The sequence below is a fragment of the Orbicella franksi genome, chromosome 2 (genome assembly GCF_964199315.1).
Source record: "Orbicella franksi chromosome 2, jaOrbFran1.1, whole genome shotgun sequence".
Classification (NCBI taxonomy): domain Eukaryota; kingdom Metazoa; phylum Cnidaria; class Anthozoa; order Scleractinia; family Merulinidae; genus Orbicella; species Orbicella franksi.
Window position 1 is genome coordinate 6503456 of NC_138146.1, and position 20857 is coordinate 6524312.

Genomic DNA, 20857 nt, shown 5'->3' on the forward strand with positions numbered 1-20857 from the left:
GCGCATGTTTGTAGCTGACGAGTATTCCTGGGGTCCAGTCTCCAGTCCCTCTCAGATTGCTACACATTTTTGGCCTGCGCTTTTTTAGCGAAAGATGCGGAAAACCTTTGAAATGAAACCAAAATAGCCTTAAACCAGGACCACCTCGTAAATCTTTGCTGGTAAGTCCTAATATCCCAAAATTTTATTGTAAGCTGACGTGTATAGAGCAGGCAGGTGATATGCTAACGATCGCCCGCAAATTTATCTCTGTGATCAAATTTGCGTCGAATGTCTTAGAGGCTAACTTTATTTTAAACATTAACGATTCGTCTTGGTGAAAGAGTTAAATTTGCTTTTGTTCAAAAACACTGGTCTATAAAATGTACTCGCGTTGATTACTTCCAAACACACGTTAGCTGCTCTAGCTCCGCCTTGGCTTCAGACAGAGTCTTTCTGGAAGAATTGAATTAACAAAATATGAATGTGAATTCAAGCCTATAAAGTTTATTTGTCTTTAAGAAAACAGGTCATACATGTACAACCCCATGTGGTAGGCGAGTATAGCTCTAGCCACTACATTCTGGCATTGACGGTGCATATGTAGGAAAAAAATCATTCATATCAGATTAATTTATTTAATACTTCAACCTCATGTATTACATTGTGTACTTCCTGTTTTGTTACACTTAATTTTTGTGTAGATCATTTTGCTGGAATTATGGCAAAACCTACAGGACATCTGTTGCGTCAACTCAGGTCATTAATGAGAAGTAAACATCAACTGGCTGAAGCAATTCAAGCTTACATTATCCCTTCTGGAGATGCACATCAGGTTAACTAATCACACTTGATTAATTATGCAATGTGTTTTTGCAATAAATTAACCTTGAAAAAATTTGGTTTGAAAATCTCAAATGAAACTAGCGCTGATTTCTTCACCATTGTGCGGTTCCAGAAAACATCTATACCTCCCCCATGGAAAGGATTTTTTCCAAGACCCCCCCGCCACCCCTCTGGAAATTCCAATTAAACTTGATACATTTCTTTAAATTTTTTGGTCTTAGAGACCCCCCCCCCCCCCCCTCCACTCCCCAGGAAATTCCAATCCCTTCTGTTGGGTGGGGGAAGGGGTATGGATATTTTCTGGTACTGCTCATTTTGGAAAATGTGCAGTTCAAGAAAATATCCATACCCCCCCTCCCCCTCCCCAGAAGGGATTTGGAAGGAGGAAGCTGGCAGGGCAAGCAAGACAAACTGCCCCCCGTCCCGTAGCTCAAGGTCTGGATCCGCCACTGTATTCATTCCCACAAAACTAAATATTATGTAGTATCATAGGTAGACAATGCATTGGGTGTTACTGTAGAGGATTATTTAGCTGTAATTAATATTTCCTTGCATTAGCTCCTTGTGTTTGATGTCTAGGTTGCTAACAATCATATTGAAATATTTTTCTCAGTCATATACTATTAGGTAATAACCTTCCGGTGTGATGCTATTGTTGAAGTTTGAATTCACAAAATATGGAGTGTACCACAGCTATCTTATAGTTTATTATTATAATCACTAATAATACATGTAAGTATTGTTTTGCAGAATGAATATCTTGCCTCATGTGACCTAAGAAGAGAATTTATTTCTGGCTTCAATGGCTCAGCAGGTATATGATTTGCAAAAAAAATGAAACTAAAAACAACTATTTAAACAAAAATAAGAGCAACCTTACAAAAATAACTTACAACAACCACAGGAAACAACTGCAACTAGATATCAACAGATTTCCATGTCCCGTTCTCTTTCACTCTACACTCCCAACCCTTTGGATCTGCCGTTAGAGAGGCTCTACAAGAACTGAGTTTCTTTCTGAACACCACAGCAGAAGGCTCACCTGTCTTGAAGTCTGGGATCCAAGATCACTCAATGGGTAGTCCATTTCATCAATCATTATGTCCCATTCTGATTGTCATAGCAGTGTGCTCTTCACACACTAATTTTGGAATTACTTAATATACACATAGGTACTGCAATTGTCACAGAAACCAAGGCAGCGCTATGGACAGATGGACGGTATCATCTGCAGGCTGAGAAACAACTGGATTCGAATTGGACTTTGATGAGGGATGGTAAGTTTTGTCCCAATTTGACAAACAGTATGGACCATTTTAACATATACACTGACATAGTGTATACTATTAATATCAGTTTGTGGCTGGCTGTACATGACTGTATGTCATGACTATGTCTTTTTTAATGTGATAGTCATACATGTGCCATTGCAGGGTTACCTGACACACTCTCTCAGGAAGACTGGCTTATTCAGGTACTAATAAATTCACTACAGTAACTACTTAATCTCAAATATACTCTTAATTATCTGGAGTTATATTTTTTTATGGTCAACTTAAGCAGAAAATACAAGGAAAAGAACAAAAATATAATTTATAACTTTTGTGGAGGTGCAGTGGCCTCATGATTAGACTTAATTAGTGCACTTGACAAGCCAAAAGACATTCAGAGAGAAGAGAATTCCACTACAGTAGATTTATAAGTTTTATTATAATTAAATTATTGAAAATGCAATTTTTAGTCTTGCTTTTCATTCATGATGTTTACAAGTACTTCTTTCACCTTTAGTTAATTTTATTATTGATTAACTTTTGAAAGAGTTACATGTATGAATGAATAATGATTGAAAAGGAATGAATAAATGAATAATGAAAGGATAAAATAATATTGTTGTTCTACAGATTAGGCTAATATATTTTTTGTTTTCTAACTCGTCATTAAGATTTAAATGATTTTGTTTTTGTAAATGTGCTTTTGCTCAATTTTTTTTAAATGGAATTAGCAGTTATTAGCAGTTTGTCTTGTGTGATTGTCTACATGTAGGTGAGGGTAGTTCTGAAAAGAACTGTGGTTGGCTAGTGACGTTTCGACAACCTGAGCGGAAGTCATCTTCAGAGTCAAATGAATAATTTGTAGTCAATCGATGATCAATCAATCAATCAATAAACTTTATTTAAGTGTCTAAAACTTCCAGTCAGCCGGGAGGCCAACTAATTGTGGACACTCCCAATGAATTACTAAAGAAATAAATTAAGTTAAGTTATGATGTTATGAGTCTGGTCTGTTGAAAGTGATTCTTCAGTTTAGCTGTGATGGTATTGGCTGAGAGACTCGTGCAAAGTACATGTAGCAGTTATAATTATATAATTGTAAGTTATTATTTCAGTGCTTAAGGGCTAAGCGCTATATTTTTGAGCATGGTGTTGGTGTACAGTAAAACATAGTATATTGAATATCAAGTCTTTTTAAATTGTCACAGGAGTTACCGACTGGATCAAAGGTTGGGATTGACCCGTGGCTCATTACTCGCGGTAAGATCTTGGCTACATGTACACCTGTCATACAATAACTCGGTAAAGTTACCACACTCAATGCCTATGTGGTTTATGCTTAAAATCTCTGTTGGAGTTGGTGACAGTCAACCTTTCGTGTACCTTTAGTTAGCTGTATGTGCAATATTTTACTATAATTTCAAGAATTTGAAAGCTTAATTCGTCCAGTCTTGAATGTCTGATCTTTTTACTTCACTAACTGTCTAGGAGAGTAGTAACTGGTTTTCCAAATTTAAATTTCAGAGCATGAAAGCTCCAAGATAACCTGCTAACTATGCAACTAACTTACATGACTATGTAAACAGCAACATTGCATGACACTGTATGACTCTTTTGCCCACGTCAGTGGCATTTTATAAGCTAGATACTAGAATCATGCATTGCCCTTAAGTTACATGTAGTCTACTGGTGATTTATTTATTCTTTTTTTTTTTTTTTTTCTTTTTTTTTTTTCCAGGGAAGTGGTCCAAAATGTCTCAGGTAAGCTTTAATTATTTTCACTGTTTCGTCCAAAATTCAGTAATAATCATTGCTGAGCAATAATTGCTCAACAATGATTATTACTCTTGCCAATGATTATTGTTGGCAAGAGAGTTACTGTGACATATGGAGAATGAAGGTACCTAGCTACATTCATGGACAAAAGTGTTGACACATTTGAGCAAAACAAACACTTTCTATTGGCGTCCTTCCGTAATTTCCAAAAAGCATCTTTTTTGTAGATAGTTAACCCCCCCTCCCCCTTTTCAATGTTGAAATACAACCCGTGGACACTGTCACGTGGTTACAACATTGAACAACATACAACATTTTGGGGAGTGTCTCAACTGCTTTTGTCCATCTGGACCTGGAGTACATTAACGGTAAAATCTATGCTAATCTTGCATTGATTTCCACATTACATGTTAGTAGTATACATGTAAGTAAATGTTAGGAAAATATATTTTAATTAATTATTAATAATTATTTTTGATTAGCACTATTCTGTTTGAATAATTTATTTCAGGATTGTTGTATCATCAAATGATACTACAACAATCCTGAAATAAATTATTCTGACCAACAGAATAAATTTTATGAATAATGATAATAATTTGCATTCTATATGACATATAGGTGCTGTTATCAGCAGGGTTATCTCTAGTGTTCACAGAGAAGAATTTGGTTGATCTTGTTTGGGAAGATCACAGTCGACCTGACCCACCCACGGCAGGGCTCATGGTGATGGACATTTCTTTTACTGGTTAGTGCTGCTGTCAAAAACAAAGTACAGTAAGGTGTACTTCTACTAACGACCACTTCTCTATAACAGTCACCTCTGTGCAACGGTCACCTCTCTATTGTGGCCTCCTCTTAACAACAGCCATCTTTCTACAATGGTCACCTCTCTACAAGGGCAAATATGTCCAGGATTGAACGTTAATGAGATTCAAATTCCTTATGATAAGCATCGCAAAGTGTCCTCATTGGTAAAAAGTCACCAAAACACACACACATAATTCTGTCAAATATGAAGTAATTTGATAATGTCAAATAACCCTGCCAAATATGAAGTAATAATTAAACAATACTTGCCTTCAATCCTGGACATAAGTGAACAAGGGCCACTTCTGTACAACGGCCACCTCTCTACAAAAGCCACATTAGTTTGTCCCAGCACACAGTCTATACAATCCTGTATATTTACTCTTGTTTTAACTTCTCTACAACGACCACCTCTCCACAATGGCAACGGCCAATAAAGCACATCCCAACTGCCAAAATAACTTCTTGACAATGGCCAGTTAAAAAGACAGGTATCATATTATATCCCTACGTGTACCTTCCCATAGCGGCCACCTCTCTGCAATGGCTACTTTCCTCTATCCCCAAGGTGGCTGTTGTAGAGAGGTCCGACACTACCTTGGTACACAAATTCCTCCTTACTGTAGATTACATGTACCTCTATCCTTGGGCTTATGATCAGTACATAGTGAAGGCACTTTAGATTAAGAAGTCCAGATTTGAGCCAGTGTGTCCAAGACAAGGCACTTGCCTCTTACATGTTACCCTTGTTCCAACTCGGCAGTGTGTAAATCAAATGGGTGTAGAAATTGCTTGGGACAACGTGCAAAGAAAATACTGTGATGTGGAACCTGGGACTGTTAGGATGATATTGAAAAGGCTGAGTATGACTATGTGTAAACCAGAGTTTGCATTGGCCAGTTTGCATTAAACTACCAGCAACATGCAAAGAAAGTTGAGTCTGATAGCCTTAATCTAGTGTATGAAGTCTTTTGGGCAATGTGTTGATTGTAGTAGAGGCAACGAGAATGTCACTAAACAAAAGGTTTAATGAGCAAAACAATAGCTGCATGTGCACGTGCGTTATAGATCTTTGTACATTTCTTTGCCGTCCTCTGCAAAACAACAACGTGAAATGACCAAGTTCTGCGTCGTCTACGAAATGTAAATGGCGACGGCTAATTTTTCGTCTTTCCATTTGGAATTGAACGCCATTGTTGCATATTCAGCTTAAGCACGTTTTTAGAGCCATTGGCGTACCGAACAGACCTAGAAAATCTCGAATTTCGCTTGTAAAATATAAATTCATTTTTTACAAGGCGTCATCCTCATTGCTTAGGCTCCCCAGTGAAAACATATTATCCTGTAATTCCAGCTGTTGACCAGTGTTCTCTCTGCCATTTGCATTGCACTCTGTTAGGAGGTTCTCAGTACTGATCACTATCATTAATGCTTCCTTATTAGTTGCTGAATTTTTTTATGCTCATCATTTCTTTTTAAAATAGGTAAAAGCTGGCATGAAAAAGTTAAAGAAGTACGTGGAACACTGACCAAAAAGAAAGCTGATGCCTTGGTGGTTACAGCTCTTGATGAAGTTGCATGTAAGGAATCTAATAATATATATGTCTTAAGTGTCTATATCTCCTACAAGGGTTTTGTCTTTGCACGAGTCCTGACGAAAAATATTGAATCCATGGGGTTTTCCTGCCCCCCCCCCCCCACCACCTCCAGTGAAAGCAAACAATTTAATACATTTCCTTCTTCAGCACACCCAGTAAGGTTGATCCACTGTTTAAGCGGAGAAGAGCCTAGGTTCAAGTGTGGTCCTGAACTCCATTCAAGATTCAAGATTCTGTTTATTTGCCTTTTTACACAATATAAAATTATTAATTATTTATAATTATAAATATTTCAATGTATGGCGAGGTGACCTCTAGAAACCACCAGGCTTATAGTTGAGGTCAAGTCGTACATAACAATGAGGTCATTTTGAGGTCATTTTGCCACGGATCTTATTGTGAAAATTTTATCTCATGAAGCCATTTTCATTCTGAAAAGAAACTTGGGATCTTAGTAGGCAGACCATCACGAGAGAGACAGCAAGAGCGTTGAGCAGAACATTGACTTTGCATTTCATCATTGATAATTTTTCAGCTGTCCTTTTCGAACTAAGAACAACATAAAATGACCAGTTTTCTTAGAATTTTGGAGAAACTGATCTACAACAGCTAATGTTTTGTATTTCTGTTATTGTCAATTAGAATTGAACTCTTTCCAAGAGACTCTTTGTTCATATACTTTTGCCAATTGGACATCATTAGACACCAATCTCCACGTGCTTGATCAACTCTACTGGGCATGGTTCAAGCGACCAATTTAAATCTTGTTTTCAAGGTCAAAAAAGGTCGCAATCCAAGATTTTGCTTTGGTACTAACATCTATGCTTTATTGAGACCCCAAAACCGTAAAAACTCTGTTTGGCCTGTAAGTTAGTATTAAATATTACGTATAATCGACCTATCCCTAAGCGAAATATTTTCTTCAAGAATGAGTGTCTGGGAGGAGCTGAATAGTGAACATCTTAAACCTGAAGCTTTCCTTCTCTTATTTTTGTTGTTAGGGCTTTTTAACTTGAGAGGGTCTGATGTGGTTTACAATCCTGTGTTTTTTGCTTATGCTTTGATCACACTAGATGAAGTAACGTAAGTTCTGTGCTATGTTTTGTTGTTAAGCATTTTTGGATCACTACTGGAACTGACGATAAACGCCAGTAGGTCTGAATAACACCGGAACCAAAGTGATTGCCCAATTACTTTCGCCACTCTATTAAAAACTGGTCAAAAACGTCATGATAAAACATGATCTTTTTGCAGTGGTTTCAAAGATTACATTGGACGATTCATGATTCATTCATGATTTGTCGTCAGTCCCTTGAAGTTTGGCAGACCATAAGGTGAACTTTCACACTCAATATATCGTATAGCTGGTATCTTTTTATAGAGCCAGGAAAATGTTTTCAGTAAGTGTGAACGAAAATCCACGAAGGGCTTTCCTAGAGAAAGTAACTTCTAGTTTGAAAGTTCTCCTATACATATTTATTGTAGCATTCTGACATCTCCATGAGACGATGTCAAATGTGTTCTACTTTAGGCTCAAAAAATTAGGTAACTCTTCTGCGCAACGACGAATCGCGCAACGTTTGACACCCCAGCGTTAGATCATGGTTTTCCATGAAGTGCCCCTGATTAAATGCAATATCTTCAGGTACCAAAACCTTTCGGACGATGTTAATTTCGGAAAAACTGTCCGAAATTTTTAAGCTTCCAAAATATTTACAGTACAGTTTAAAACTTTCAAGGACGTAATTTCTTGGGCAGCACCATTACACGGTATTCAAGGCCAATATACATGATAGAGCCAGAACTCTGATTAGGCTTTGCTCGATCTTTTTAATCCCTTTGTGGTTCGAGCTCTAGTTGAGACGCTGCTTTAGATACGGAGCGGCTTGATAGAATTTTGTGTTATTTTCTCGTTGGTGTATCTGTAAAACCTTGAAGGTGCAGTAAAACTATTATTTCACAGACTTTTCAGTCCAGTTCATACTCTGTAGGCGTAAACTTACTCTAGCTATGTTTCAGCAAGTTGTCCGAAATGTTTGTTTGAAATTTGCCCAAAACGAGATGAAAAGTGTCCAAAAATTAAATGTCCAAAGTAAAAGGTCCAAAACTTTTTTGTAAGTAAGGTATGCCCGATTCCACTCTAACTTTGCAATACCATCTTTACCCCCCCTTCCTGCTTTCAGCTTGTTTATTGATGTAGCTAAACTTGACAAAGCAGTGTCCAGTCACCTTGGCTTGGACAGTACTAATGACAACAGTGAGACTAAAGTGACTGTGTGTCCGTATGAGGGAATATGGGACGCTGTCAAGGAAGCTGCTAACAATGGAACAAGGATTTGGGTATGACTGTTCATCTGCATTGTGATAGGGTGATGGAAAAGTCTTTGCCCCGTCCACGCTACGCCGAAGGAATTTGAAAAAGGAAGTTTCACTGTCCACACTGCGCCGGAGGAATTTAAAAACGGAAGTTTCACTCTGAAAACGCATCAAATGTTTTCCGTCCAATATACATCGGAGGAATTTGAAAACGAAAGTTTCTCTCTGAAAATGCATCAAATGTTTTCTGTCCACATTACGCCGGGGGAATTTAATTTAGTCACCGGTCATTTTTTTGTTTCCCAAATGTTTTCCGTCCACACGAAAACGAAAAGCCGTCGTTTTCAAATTCTTCCGGTTTGAAGTTAACAAATTGACATCAGTTTCTTATGCGTCTGTCCTCTTATTGATGATAAATTGTTTCATAACATTGTCAAAGTGGCTGTGGAACCACGAGCCGCAGGCGAGTGGTTCTGCAGAAAACTTTGACAACGTTATGACGAAGTTTATCATCAATAAGAAGACAGACGCATAAAAAACTGATGTCAATTTGTTTTTTACAATAACGACCCCAAAATGGTCAAATGCCGGGAATAAATGAGGGGAAAAGACGCTGTAAACTTGCTGTAAACAAAGATAAGTGAATTTTATTCAAAATGACGCGAACAATGCCAATAGCTTTTCTCGCTTTTTGATTGGCTTCTTAAAAAAGTCCATAAAATCTCATTGTTAAAAAGTTGACAGTTTGACAGCTGAAAGTTGAACTTGAAAGCTTGCATAAATTATAATTTTATCCGTCTGTACTCTTATTGGTGATAAAAATGAGCCAATCAGCGCGCGAGAAATTAGACAGTTATTGTAAAAAGCGTTTTCGAAAAGCTCCGTTTTCGTGACGGATTAGTGAGGACGGTAGACCTAACCATAAAAAATAAAGCTGTGTTTTCAAATACATCTGACGTAGTGTGGAGGGGGCCTTTAGGAAATCTTGCACTTGGTTGGTTATTCTGCTGGAAGGCTGAAGAAAAACTCCTGATTACCAGTGTCATTTTAATGCTTCCCACCGAAAACATTTTAAAAGTATAATGTATGTTGTTGTAATCGTTCGCTGCGGCTATTAATTTCAAGTATCCTTCCACTGTGCCATTAAGTAGTCGCTCTTTTACTCATTGTTGTTGTTGTTGTTTTTTCTTTAGATTAGTTCATCTTCCAGTGTAGCACTAGTAAGACTTGTTCCTAAGGTAAGGTTGTGGATTTGTTATCTAATGAAATCTGGAATGGTCTGTTATCTAACCTTCCTTTTTCTGACTATGTTTCCGAGTTGTCCTTGTAACATAGTCTTTGTACCTTGAATTGACTTCATTAAGTGTTGCTATGTATTTGCAATGTGTTCAAAGATTTTCCGGTACTGATTTGTTCTTGGGTGGATAGAGATCATGCTATGGCTGATAGCCTATGTTGTAATGACCAGTATGGCTGGGAACTTGCTATAAACAGAAAGAAGGAAGATTCCAAAAGTGCTGAAAATAAAGAAATGTCAGCGAAGGAGTAAAATATAATCAGTGCCGAAAGATTCAGATTTGCACAAGAATGGCAATCTTTATTTCTTAACCTCTTGTTTCGAAATCAAATTTAACTGTTCCAGTACTAGTCCAAAATACATGTTCTGTGTTGGTCTGAAGAATCTTCCTTTCCAGGCAGTTTATTTCTATACATGGTGGCATTCGTAGTTTGGTACTCAAATTTACGAAAGAGAACTTTGGATAATCAGCCAGGACACTGTGTCCCTTTTAAAACGTGTCCTTGCCCAAGAAACTGAGACTTGGCTTAACCGTAGATCTCGAGTTTAGAGTGACCTCTTGCAATTTCTTGAGATGTGAATCTTTTACAGTGTTCATGTGTGTGCCTTAAAAATCAACACCAACCATTATTGTTGGTTTTTCTTACTCTTGGTAAACGTTTATTGCGCCTAGGTGTTCAACGAATTCATTTGACCCTCACAGTCCTGGTACGATTTATTTCCCTAAAATGATATTTATATATCTTGCTTTTTATTTTTTTTCTGCTTTTTTTGCTACAGACTCATCTCATCTCTGATCCATCACCACTGGCTCGCAGCAAAGCAGTCAAGAACTCAGTGGAAATTGAGGGCATGAAACAAGCTCATGTGAGTACATAAATGCTGATACTAAGTTAGTAAGGTGCACATTAGTACAATATGATGTTTAATATAATTTTTCTTGCACACTGATTCAAATGCTGCAATCTGATTAGCCGAGTTATCGTACACGATATAACCATTAAAGTGCAGTGGCTGGAGGTTTTCTATAAAATAGCGATGTTTTCTCGCTATCCCGAAGTATCTTTGGAAGATTTAGAAATATAACTGAGAAGACCAATAGAATGACTTACTGTTGCTCGACTTTAAGGACGTTCGCCGTAATTCATGCCAGTCGCAGTGTCTCGCCACGTCATGCATCGAGTGCGCGCGTTGAGGAAGAAATACAAACAAGTAAACTGCTCAGTTCTGGTTACGTGAAATTTACCCGCAGTTTACTCTCTCAAATGATCGGTGGCCCCGTGTTCAGTCCGCGCAATTTGGAAATCGTTGTTAATAAAAGTAGTTACAATTGTTGAGACTTATTTAGAATTCTACTCAAACAATTGCCTTCGGCCTCATCAACTATAACCCCGCAGAAATGTTGAGCTCATAGCTAATTTCTAAATGTAAAATAGTGAGCTGCTTAAGAAGGCACTACAAGAACTTGTAGCAACCAAGTCGCTAGATACTGTGATAAATTCCAAAACCGTCATTAGATTATATTTATTTATTTATTTGTTTGTTTGTTTAATTATTTATTTATTTATTTATTTAATTTATGTATTTATTTATGTATTTATTTATTTATTCAGGCATTTATTTATGTATTTATTTATTTATGTATTTATTTATTTGTTTGTTTGATTGTTTGTTTGTTTTGTTTGTTTGTTACACGGGTAAAACATCAGGACTTAAATTAAATACTAAAATATCAAGGAGTCAGGGCCTAGTGATGCCATTGCAATAACTGTTAGACTGGGAAATTTTTTCCTTTAGGCTAGTTTAGCTGTAACATTATAGTATAAGGGCGTGTTGGCTTGGAGTACTTCATACTCTGGTTTCATCCATTTTCTCTCTCTGTAGATAAGAGACGCAGTTGCCTTGTGTGAATATTTCTCCTGGCTGGAGCAAGAGGTAAGCAAACAACACTGAACAACAACAACAACAACAACACTGAACAACAACTTTGAACAACAACACCGAACAACAATAACAACAACAACACTGAACAACAACAACAACACCGAACAACAATAACAACAACAAGGAAATTTCCCAAATTATCGAACGCTGTTTAGTAAACAGATCCTTGATTCTGATTTTGCTATTGCGTAGGTTCCAAAGGATGAGCTTACTGAAGTTACGGGTGCAGCAAAGCTTGAAGAATTAAGAAGGTAAGACAGGTAAAGGACTTGCTATGTTACACAGTGTAATAAAAGAGTTATAATTTTTTACGACTATTTTCTGAACACCGATAAAAACGAGATACATACGGCCTCTTTGATTGGTTCGGAGACACCCGCCAAAACAAAACAGGACACTCAAAGTGAGTCAGTCCGTATAAAGATCTAGAGTGGTTACCAGTGGGACTGTATCTCCACTACCATCTGGCAATAATGACTTTTAAATGTACGACTGGGTGTGCGCTGGACGCCTCATTTTCTAGATATGCCCATTACCAAACGCACAATAAACTCGCAGAGTTTACAGATTCTTCTTTACAACCGGACGAAGAACATTATTCTGCGCTCAAATTGAAACCTTCACTAAAGGACTTCTAACGTTGTTTGAGAAAACACTAAATCTCCAAATTTCTAAGGTTTTCATCACACTGATGTATTTCTTTTATAGACCTTTTTAGTCATTTTTATTTGTTTATATATATTTTTTGTACCTTTATCCTGAAAAGCCTAACTGGGGCGGATATAGTATGTATGTATACGTCGCCTAGACTTGTTTGCAAAGCCGTCAAAATGTAGATGATAGTTGAAAACCTCATCTCTGTAGCTTAAACAGATTTCAAATCGTAAGCGACTCAGTCATCTACGAGTTCAGGAGCAATACATGTTCAAACAGTTGAATGGAGATATTACTTCAGTCCATAGGTACGCACGTAGCGGAGAAGTTATCTTCTAGGGTTTGTCTCAGCTTGGGGTTCAAATCAAGGCTCGATTTATTATCTGGTTCGTAGAACTAACGTAACTAAAACAAATGAATGGCGGTCAATCAGAAGAATGTTGATGCTTTGACTTACATTCGTGTTATTGTATAGGCCTTTTGTCCAAACTATTTGACAACATGTTTCAATATACTAGTAACATTCATTGTTACAACTCAAGTGATATAGCGCTAAACAAAATCTTTGTAAGTCTAGAGTTTGAACTAATGTAGGTAACCAATCGATTCTTTGCTTGGCAATCGATATTTGGAAAGCTATAAGATCCTCCAGCTGTGTTTGCATTTTCGAAACAAATAAAACGTTATCTACAGTCAGAACAAGAAACGAAGTAATTTTCCTTTACGCTAAACATGATTTTATATTACATGCTGTAATTTATTTCTCCTTCCTTGTTGTCCTTTTATTCTTCTGCTGCCAATATAGAGCTTTCTTTTTTTGTAAGAGGAGTTAACAAGAAAAGCAACAGGTCAATTTAGCCCTCCAGCTCGAGCTTACTTTTAATATAAATGAAATAAAATCTTTTTTTTTTTTTTTTGTGCCATTTCTAGATGTAAAATTACTTAATAATTATATGCATGAGCTGAATAAAAAATCACTAATTTGATGTTCAGGTGAAACTTTGAAAACGGTCCAAGCACCAGCAATTGTACTGTCTTATACTACAAGTGGACGTTTTATGATGTCATTGTAAGTTGTGCTTCTCCTCAAGTTTTACCAAGCGTGTTCTTATAATTATAAAGATCATTTTTTTTTAATTGCCTGTCTTTATTTTAGGGAACAAGAGAACTTCATAAGCCTGAGTTTTGAGACTATCTCGGGTGTGGGCCCTAATGGGGCAGTCATTCATTACAGGTACGTAACTCGACCTGAACTGCTAAAGAGCAGCAGCTATGTTTCAAAGCAGATCTGCATTTTAACTTCAAGGGTCACTGTGCGAAGAAATAAAACTCAGTTTAAGCATGCATACTGCCAAGAAAGTGTATCCCGTTCAAGAGCAGGAGTTCTAATGTGATCAACTCGCGATTGCATTTACTGACTGATGGACTAACCGGCTGACCGACATGTAAATGATATATTTAAGAAATAGATTCCATGTTGCCGTACGTCTGTTCAGTTATAGATCACAGATGACGTCAATACGTGGTAAGTATAAAACAGTGGCACGCGAGGCGATAGCCGAGTGTGTCCTTGATGTTCTTACCACATTTTGACGTCCTCTGTGATCTATTACTGAACAGAAGTACGACAACATGGAATCTACTTGTTATATATAATGAATTAGAATAAAGGACTTCTATGCGTTGTTCCACAGACCAGCCGAGGAAACCGATCGTGTGATTTCCAATGAAGAGCTGTACTTGTGCGACTCTGGAGCACAGTTTAAGTAAATATGCTTTTGTTTGTGCCGTTCTTACGTGAAAATACACTAATATGTAAACGAGGGTTTAAATTAATTACAAAAATAAGCGAAAAGCTACTTCGTCGTTCGTTCGATCTCGGCCCCATTGTCAGAAAAGGTTTTATCCATTTTATTGCGTGGAATAAAGTTTTCATGCCTGGCAAGATCTGATACTGATTCCGGAGAAAGACTCCGGCAATCACAATAGTGACTTGTTTTTCGAGAAAATTGAGCTTGATATTGGCTTCATATTGACGGCGACTTTTGATGTCTACAGAAAGAGCGTATTATTATTCAATTTGTAATGCTAAGGGTAAGCACGTGCCTCGCTTCCATACTGGAGCCTCAATTCCATGCTAAGAACTTTCCACCCTTAGCCAGTTAGAGTTCAATTATCGGGATTCTCCGGACTTTGTGATTTACATGGCATTTTTACACAGTATACCTTTTGTTATCTAGGGATGGTACAACTGATGTGACTCGCACGTGGCATTTTGGTGCTCCTTCAAAATGGGAACGGGTGAGTTTTTAGTAAATGGACTGGTGACTAATTTGGAACTGAATTACTCCTTAACATGTATTGCTTAATTACATGTATGGACGTGCGAAAAAACGCCTGTGGTTAACTGCGTTTTGTCGCTCTCGTATAGTGACAAAATTGATTGTAGAGCATACTACAATGATACCGTAGACTGGAATATTTTTCTACCTTTTCGGCTCCAGTGGCACTGAAAACGTAATAGGAAGGTCGAATCGAAAGCATCGTCCATTTTGGCAACAGTTTCTTTAAATAACATCTGATACATTTTCACAAAGGAACCGACATTGATGCCTATGACATAATAATCTCTGGGAAACGTCTTCTCTTTCTGTTATAGGAATGCTTTACTCGCGTGTTAAAGGGGCATATTGCGCTTGCGAGAGCCGTCTTCCCCAACAAGACTACAGGTAACAACGCAAATATGATGTCATGAATGTTTACCTTTCGATCAGAGAAACACCTACAGGGCGGAGGGGGTAGGTGGAAGGGGGAAGGGGAAGGGGGAGGGGAAAGGGGAGGACTGAGTTTAGGTAACAGAGTAGGGGCTTAATTGAGCTTGGAAGCGTGGGAGGGGAATTATTTGATCTTGCGAAACACCAGGTTCATTGTTACCTGATACTGATTCACAGATTCTGAAAACTGTACTCCTTTTTAGTCTGTGACAATTTACTATTTAGTATTTCTTTCAACCAGTTGCAGCTTTACTACCTCAATACTTCACGTTACTAACTTGTTCATTTCATCGCTAAGGATATTGATGAAACTCTGATTTCCTACAAGAAATCGCTTAACTTCTTTGACTAGTTAGGGTTTTATTCCAGATACTGGGGGAAGACCTTCATGCCAGCAGACGTGAAGTTGATATGTCTACAAGACAATCTTGTTTGCCCTGTTTTAAACCTCTTCGGACTCGTTGGATAAATAGTGTCGTGCTTTACTTATTGCAGGTCACAGATTGGACACTCTAGCTCGCATGGCGTTATGGGATGTTGGACTGGACTACTTGCATGGGACAGGACATGGGATTGGTTCGTTTTTACATGTACATGAAGGTACGTTGCGTGCGGGCGTGCGTGCGGGCGTGCGTGCGTGGGTGGTGTGAAAGCGTGAGAGCGTACAAGAAAGCATAACGGAATGTTGATTTTTGAATTGGCTTTTTAAATTGCGATTTCTAACTTTCTTCTGCTCCCATGAGAGCCCATCAAAGGACAACTAACCTGCCAAAAGACACGTGACGACGAGTGACGAAGAAGTTTCTTTCTCGGAACGGTTTCGACTTTTGGAGTGCAAAAGTTGTATGCATTCGCTTTGGAACGTTTTGCATTTACAAGCTTAGTGATTGGTTTAAAAACTCGCGCCACTTTTCAGCCAATCAGAAGTAAAGCTAAAACCTGCCGTGACTCGCTCAGAGACGTTTTCCCGCGCTTTGCGCCCTCGTATGTTTGCAAGTGGTGATTGGTTCACTGGATTGTTGGTGTCCTTTGTGACTGGTTAGGGCGACAGCCTTGGTTTTGGTTATTGCATTTTTTTTTTTAAGGTCCTCAGAGGATTGGCCCCCGGGGAGTAGAGAACGAGGCTCCTTTAGAAGCTGGCATGATGGTTACTGACGGTGAGTGTTATATTTCCGAGGTCAAACTGTCAAATCTCCAAACTTATTGGCACATAATTATTTTAACCTTTGTTTTGAGAGTTTGCTTGGTGGTACATGATGACGATGTCTCTTAGTCGATGGATTTCTTGATTCTCATCACATGTTTGCTTGATTAAGTATTGATACGGTAGGGAGAAACTCGACGTATGAGCTAACATTAGTGCAGTGAAGTTCAGTGTGACTTCTGTCAGTGACGGCAGTGAACCAATCTGTCGTATGCCATGTCAAATAGCGGCCGTTAGCAATGTGAGGCGATAACTGCATGCTAAATTAAGAAAAAAATTGAAAATAACAACAGTTACCATGCAATAGAACAACATCACATAGGTCTAATGTAAACTAACCGCTATTTCGGTTGTGATATTTGTCCGAGCGTAAGGCGGGTGCAACCGGAAGTGTTTCTTGAGGTCCTCTTTTGCTTGATTACGTATGGGATTACGTATTTCAAAGTCGAGACAAGTCAGTGAAGATAAAGCGCGGAACAAATTTGTATATTAGTTCTTAGGAAACTTTTAACACAGATGAGAAGAGAATGATAGACGTAATGTAACTAAGAATTAGAAATAAAAAACTGCTGACTCGCGAGCAAGGGGCAAAAATTTTGATATGGACTAATTGTAAGAGATTTTGATTTCACCCCATGCAGGATAGACGCAGCCGAAATTTTGGTGCATTTTTGACTTCTTATAATTAGCTTTTAAACTATCAGTTTGAAGACAAGTAGCGTTGATTTTGTGGAGTAAGTGTTGTTCCCGATTTTTTCTTTTTTTTTATAATTTTGGCTTCAGTAACTGCAGCATGAGAACTAACCGTTAACACATTAAGGAAGATAATCAATGTTAGGGGTTGTTATTAAGACATTTTAACAATTCGTTTGTTCATTTGTTTGTTTTAGAGCCTGGTTACTATGAAGACGGCGCATTCGGAATCCGTATCGAAAATGTGTTACTTGTAAAACCTGTCGAACTTGAGGTGAAAAATTGACCTTCATATTTTTTAATGTAATATTTAGTCATCTTTGTCAGGTAATAAACGGAGTAGATTTTCAGTTAAAGCTGATCATAAAGAAGGACTTTCGCATGTTAAAACGTTTCTTATGTTGATTTAAGTTTGATTGTTTCATATTCTTACGCCTTGTTCAATTCACAGAACAACTTTAAGGACAGAGGCTACTTGGGTTTTGAACCGATTACTCTGGTAAGCGTTTTTCAACAAAATTGTTTCCACGGTTAAGCAATGTAGTTTATACCAGAGATCTTATTTTCAGGGTCAAGGAATGGTTAAAGAATTGAATACTTTGCTCAGAAAAAGATACAGCTTTTGATAATGAGCGTTCTTGACCGTTGCTGACTATGGCTATTTACAATCGGCAAGGATATGTTTTCGGATCTTTCAGTAAACGTTTCTCGTTTGTCCCAATTTTCCAGAATATAGACGACTTAAGAAGCTTTAGACCAGGCTTCAGATGAGGTTTCGGAAGAAAGCTGCCCCTCGCTCGCTTTCCTGACATGGTTTATTCAACCCTAAAAGACAACAACTGCGTCAAATGGTCCCGCCTTTTTTGTCATCACTTCGTCTAGATGAAACTGAAATGTCCACATCAACCAGTCGATTGAAGAATGTAACAAAACAAGAGTAGTATCTTTAACAAAACAGTTACTCGATTCGCTTTTGTTGAATACAAGATGATTATAACAAACTTGCCTTGTTTTTCATTTATTACCCCGTGTCCACCAACGCGGGCTCTAGTCATGAAATAATTGTTGATTAGCCTACCAATAGTAGTCAATCTGTGTCTTAGTCCGTGGATTGGAAAGAGGAAAAAAAGTGAGAGGAAGAGAATTTGTCTCGCTTGTTCTCGCTTCTCGCTTTGCCAGCATTCTGTGTTACTCATTTATTACCTTCTTTGGAATCAGTGTTTGCTGGCTCCGCTGACTTCAGATCAAGAGAAGTTCGTTTTGTTTTGTTTCCTATGACGAATGTTACAATTCTAATTTTACTCTTGAAGTAAGTTTAAGTCATGGGTATTAAACATAATGCCTTCCTTATGTTTTGTAGTTTCCAATCCAAACGAAGCTTCTTCTACCTTCCATGTTAACGTCTGAAGAGGTGTGTTGAGCTGTTAATTTTGGTCGTCTTATCGTTAGTACAGTGACACTTGCTGCACTAAATATGTATTTCGTTTAGATGTTTAAAAATTAAGTTGATTTGAATTACGTATATTTCCCATTGTGATAATCAGACCACTCCTTGTGAATATCTCACCAGTTGTCGCCGACCAGTTTGCTCGAGGTTACTTTTCCTTATTCTGATAATTGTTATGATTTTTATGGGGAGGCAGCGTGGCCGAGTGGTCAGCGCATTGGACTCGCAATTTCGCGGTCCCGGGTTCGAGTTCCGTGCTGACCACTACCTGGATATGTTTTACTGTAGCTCCAATTTGAACTGCTCGGTCACGCTTGTAAATAGCCAACTGTTCATATTATTTGCCTCCTTTACTTCCAATAGAAATGTTTTCTATTCGGAAGCAAAGAGAAGCAGAGAACAGAACAGAACAGATCAGGTTTCTGTTTGGTTTAACGACAACCACAATAAGAACGAAACTCTTACAAAGTTTCACTTTTTTTGTAGGTCGAGTGGCTTAACTGGTACCACGGGTTATGTGCGGAGAAAGTTGGATCGGCTTTAAGAGAACAGGGTCGCACAAGCGCTCTCAACTGGCTTCTGAAGGAGACGATTCCTCTTGGTTGAAATGATGAGCTGCTAAAGTGACCTTCGCTACCCAGGAGAATTTTTGTTATCGAAAAGAAATAGGAACGTGTTTTACGAATGCTTTGTATGTCTTGCGACTGATTAAATTCCTTTGAAATAATGAAAAATCAAAAAAATGAAACAGTTTACGTCATTAACGTTTGTTAACCCTGAGTAATTTGTGGAGAGAAGGCCTTTTTTGCGCGCAAGAACACTCTCCTTTTCGTAAGCACTTTTCTGTACGCACGCTAAGGCTGTGAAAGATCAATCGGCGTCTTTGCATCGAAAACGCGTCGAACGTTTTCCATCCACCCACTCGTTTCAAATCGTTTTAGTTGTTCACTCCAAAACGCATTCTCGTCTCCAGAGTCTCCGTTTCGTTTGGTCACGTGGTCAACAAAATGACATAAAACGAGTAGCACTGGGAACGAAAATGACAAACGCTGAAGACAATACCAAAACATTCAGTGTTCGGATAGAGCATACGCAGAGTACTTGAGCCAGCGAAATAGTGAAGGTGGGGTTAACTCTTACCTATTTCATGAAAAGAAGAGTAATTTTCTCACCCTATTTCAGACGTGAATGGCAGCAAGAAGTTGCATCTGTTAAAAGAATAAGTACCTTAAAATAAATTTAAAACATTAAACCTTTGGATACATCATATTAAATTTATATTATTTGGCATCACACATATCTACGATGCCCATATATGGGTGTACCCCGGAGATTTTCTCTGTCGAGGGACGAGACATTTAGCAGTCAGTTTTGATCTGTTGTCACTTTTCTCTCAATAGAGAAACAAAAACAAACAAACAAACAAACAAACAAACAAAAAAGAGAGAGAAAGAAAGAAAAGGTGTTAGTTGTTGACAGTTTGGCATTAGTTCTTTAAGTTAATACTTTAAACAATGCAACTCAAGTCGAACATTCTGTTCATCTTCGTGTAGGGGTGGGGAGGGGGAGGGGCAGCAGGAGGGTGTGTCTTACAAAACTAGGTGGGGTTGTGCTGCATGCGTCTTGTAAACCTTTCCTTATTTCAAACCAAGTTGTGTGATTTTTATCTTCTCCTCTTCAGACCGGAACTGAATACCATGAAAAAGTTACATCTGCTAAAAAACAAACTCAACTCCACCGCTGTTCCAGGGAATGTTCAAAACCTTCCTCATTTCCAGATCCGAAATGGATAAAATATTTGCGGCTGCTAATACCTTTATTTGCTTTGTCAGTGTACAAGATATGTAGCAGTTGCCGCTGATCGCTTCTCACTTGATTTTCCTTCAATGGCGAAATCAAAAAGGCAAAGCTTTACTTGACGAGCGTTTGTCATAATTACGTCGAAGAAATTTTGATATACCACTAGTACTGACATACAGCCTTCATTCTAGTCGAAATTTTTAATTGTGAGCAGCTAGACGTGTTGTTATGCAGTGAAATGGCAATAAAACTGAATAAATTTCCTAATCTTTTCGTGCTCCGAATGTAAACAGAAACAGTAGGCTTTAATTAAATAGACGCCCTGGTTAATAGCAGTTGTAAACGTACATTGTTTTGCAGCTTATTAATAAAATAGAGTTGATATAGATGTGAAATACTGTGGCTCAATACAGAACAGAAATATCCAAGCATGTATCTGTGAACTGCA

General features: G+C 38.0%; 1 protein-coding gene across 2 annotated transcripts; it reads left to right on the forward strand.

Moving 5' to 3' along the window:
- Positions 1–62: 62 nt before the first annotated feature.
- On the forward strand, positions 63–20759 carry LOC145477889 (xaa-Pro aminopeptidase 1-like). 2 transcript variants are annotated; one of them, XM_081455755.1, is made up of 25 exons: positions 63–161; positions 684–814; positions 1576–1639; positions 1998–2102; positions 2259–2299; positions 3305–3356; positions 3835–3857; positions 4494–4620; positions 6167–6262; positions 7282–7363; positions 8464–8620; positions 9790–9834; positions 10674–10760; positions 11778–11828; positions 12030–12088; positions 13648–13725; positions 14186–14257; positions 14732–14792; positions 15151–15220; positions 15761–15865; positions 16351–16422; positions 17360–17436; positions 17614–17661; positions 18523–18573; positions 19096–20759. In XM_081455755.1, the coding sequence occupies exons 2-25, from the start codon at positions 701–703 to the stop codon at positions 19213–19215; spliced, it is 1857 nt and encodes a 618-aa protein (XP_081311881.1). In that variant the 5' UTR covers positions 63–161; positions 684–700; the 3' UTR covers positions 19216–20759. The 2 variants fall into 2 exon arrangements, with proteins under 2 accessions (XP_081311881.1, XP_081311882.1); XM_081455756.1 differs by lacking the exons at positions 63–161; positions 684–814; positions 1576–1639; positions 2259–2299 and having other exon boundaries at positions 2013–2102.
- Positions 20760–20857: the final 98 nt, after the last annotated feature.

Excerpts from the sequence above, each read along its gene's own strand:
- LOC145477889 (XM_081455755.1), top strand. The coding sequence starts at position 701 with ATGGCAAAACCTACAGGACATCTGTTGCGTCAACTCAGGTCATTAATG. Across the intron at positions 1,640-1,997 it reads TGGCTTCAATGGCTCAGCAG|GTACTGCAATTGTCACAGAA; the intron begins GTATATGATTTG and ends ATATACACATAG. Across the intron at positions 2,300-3,304 it reads AGGAAGACTGGCTTATTCAG|GAGTTACCGACTGGATCAAA; the intron begins GTACTAATAAAT and ends AAATTGTCACAG.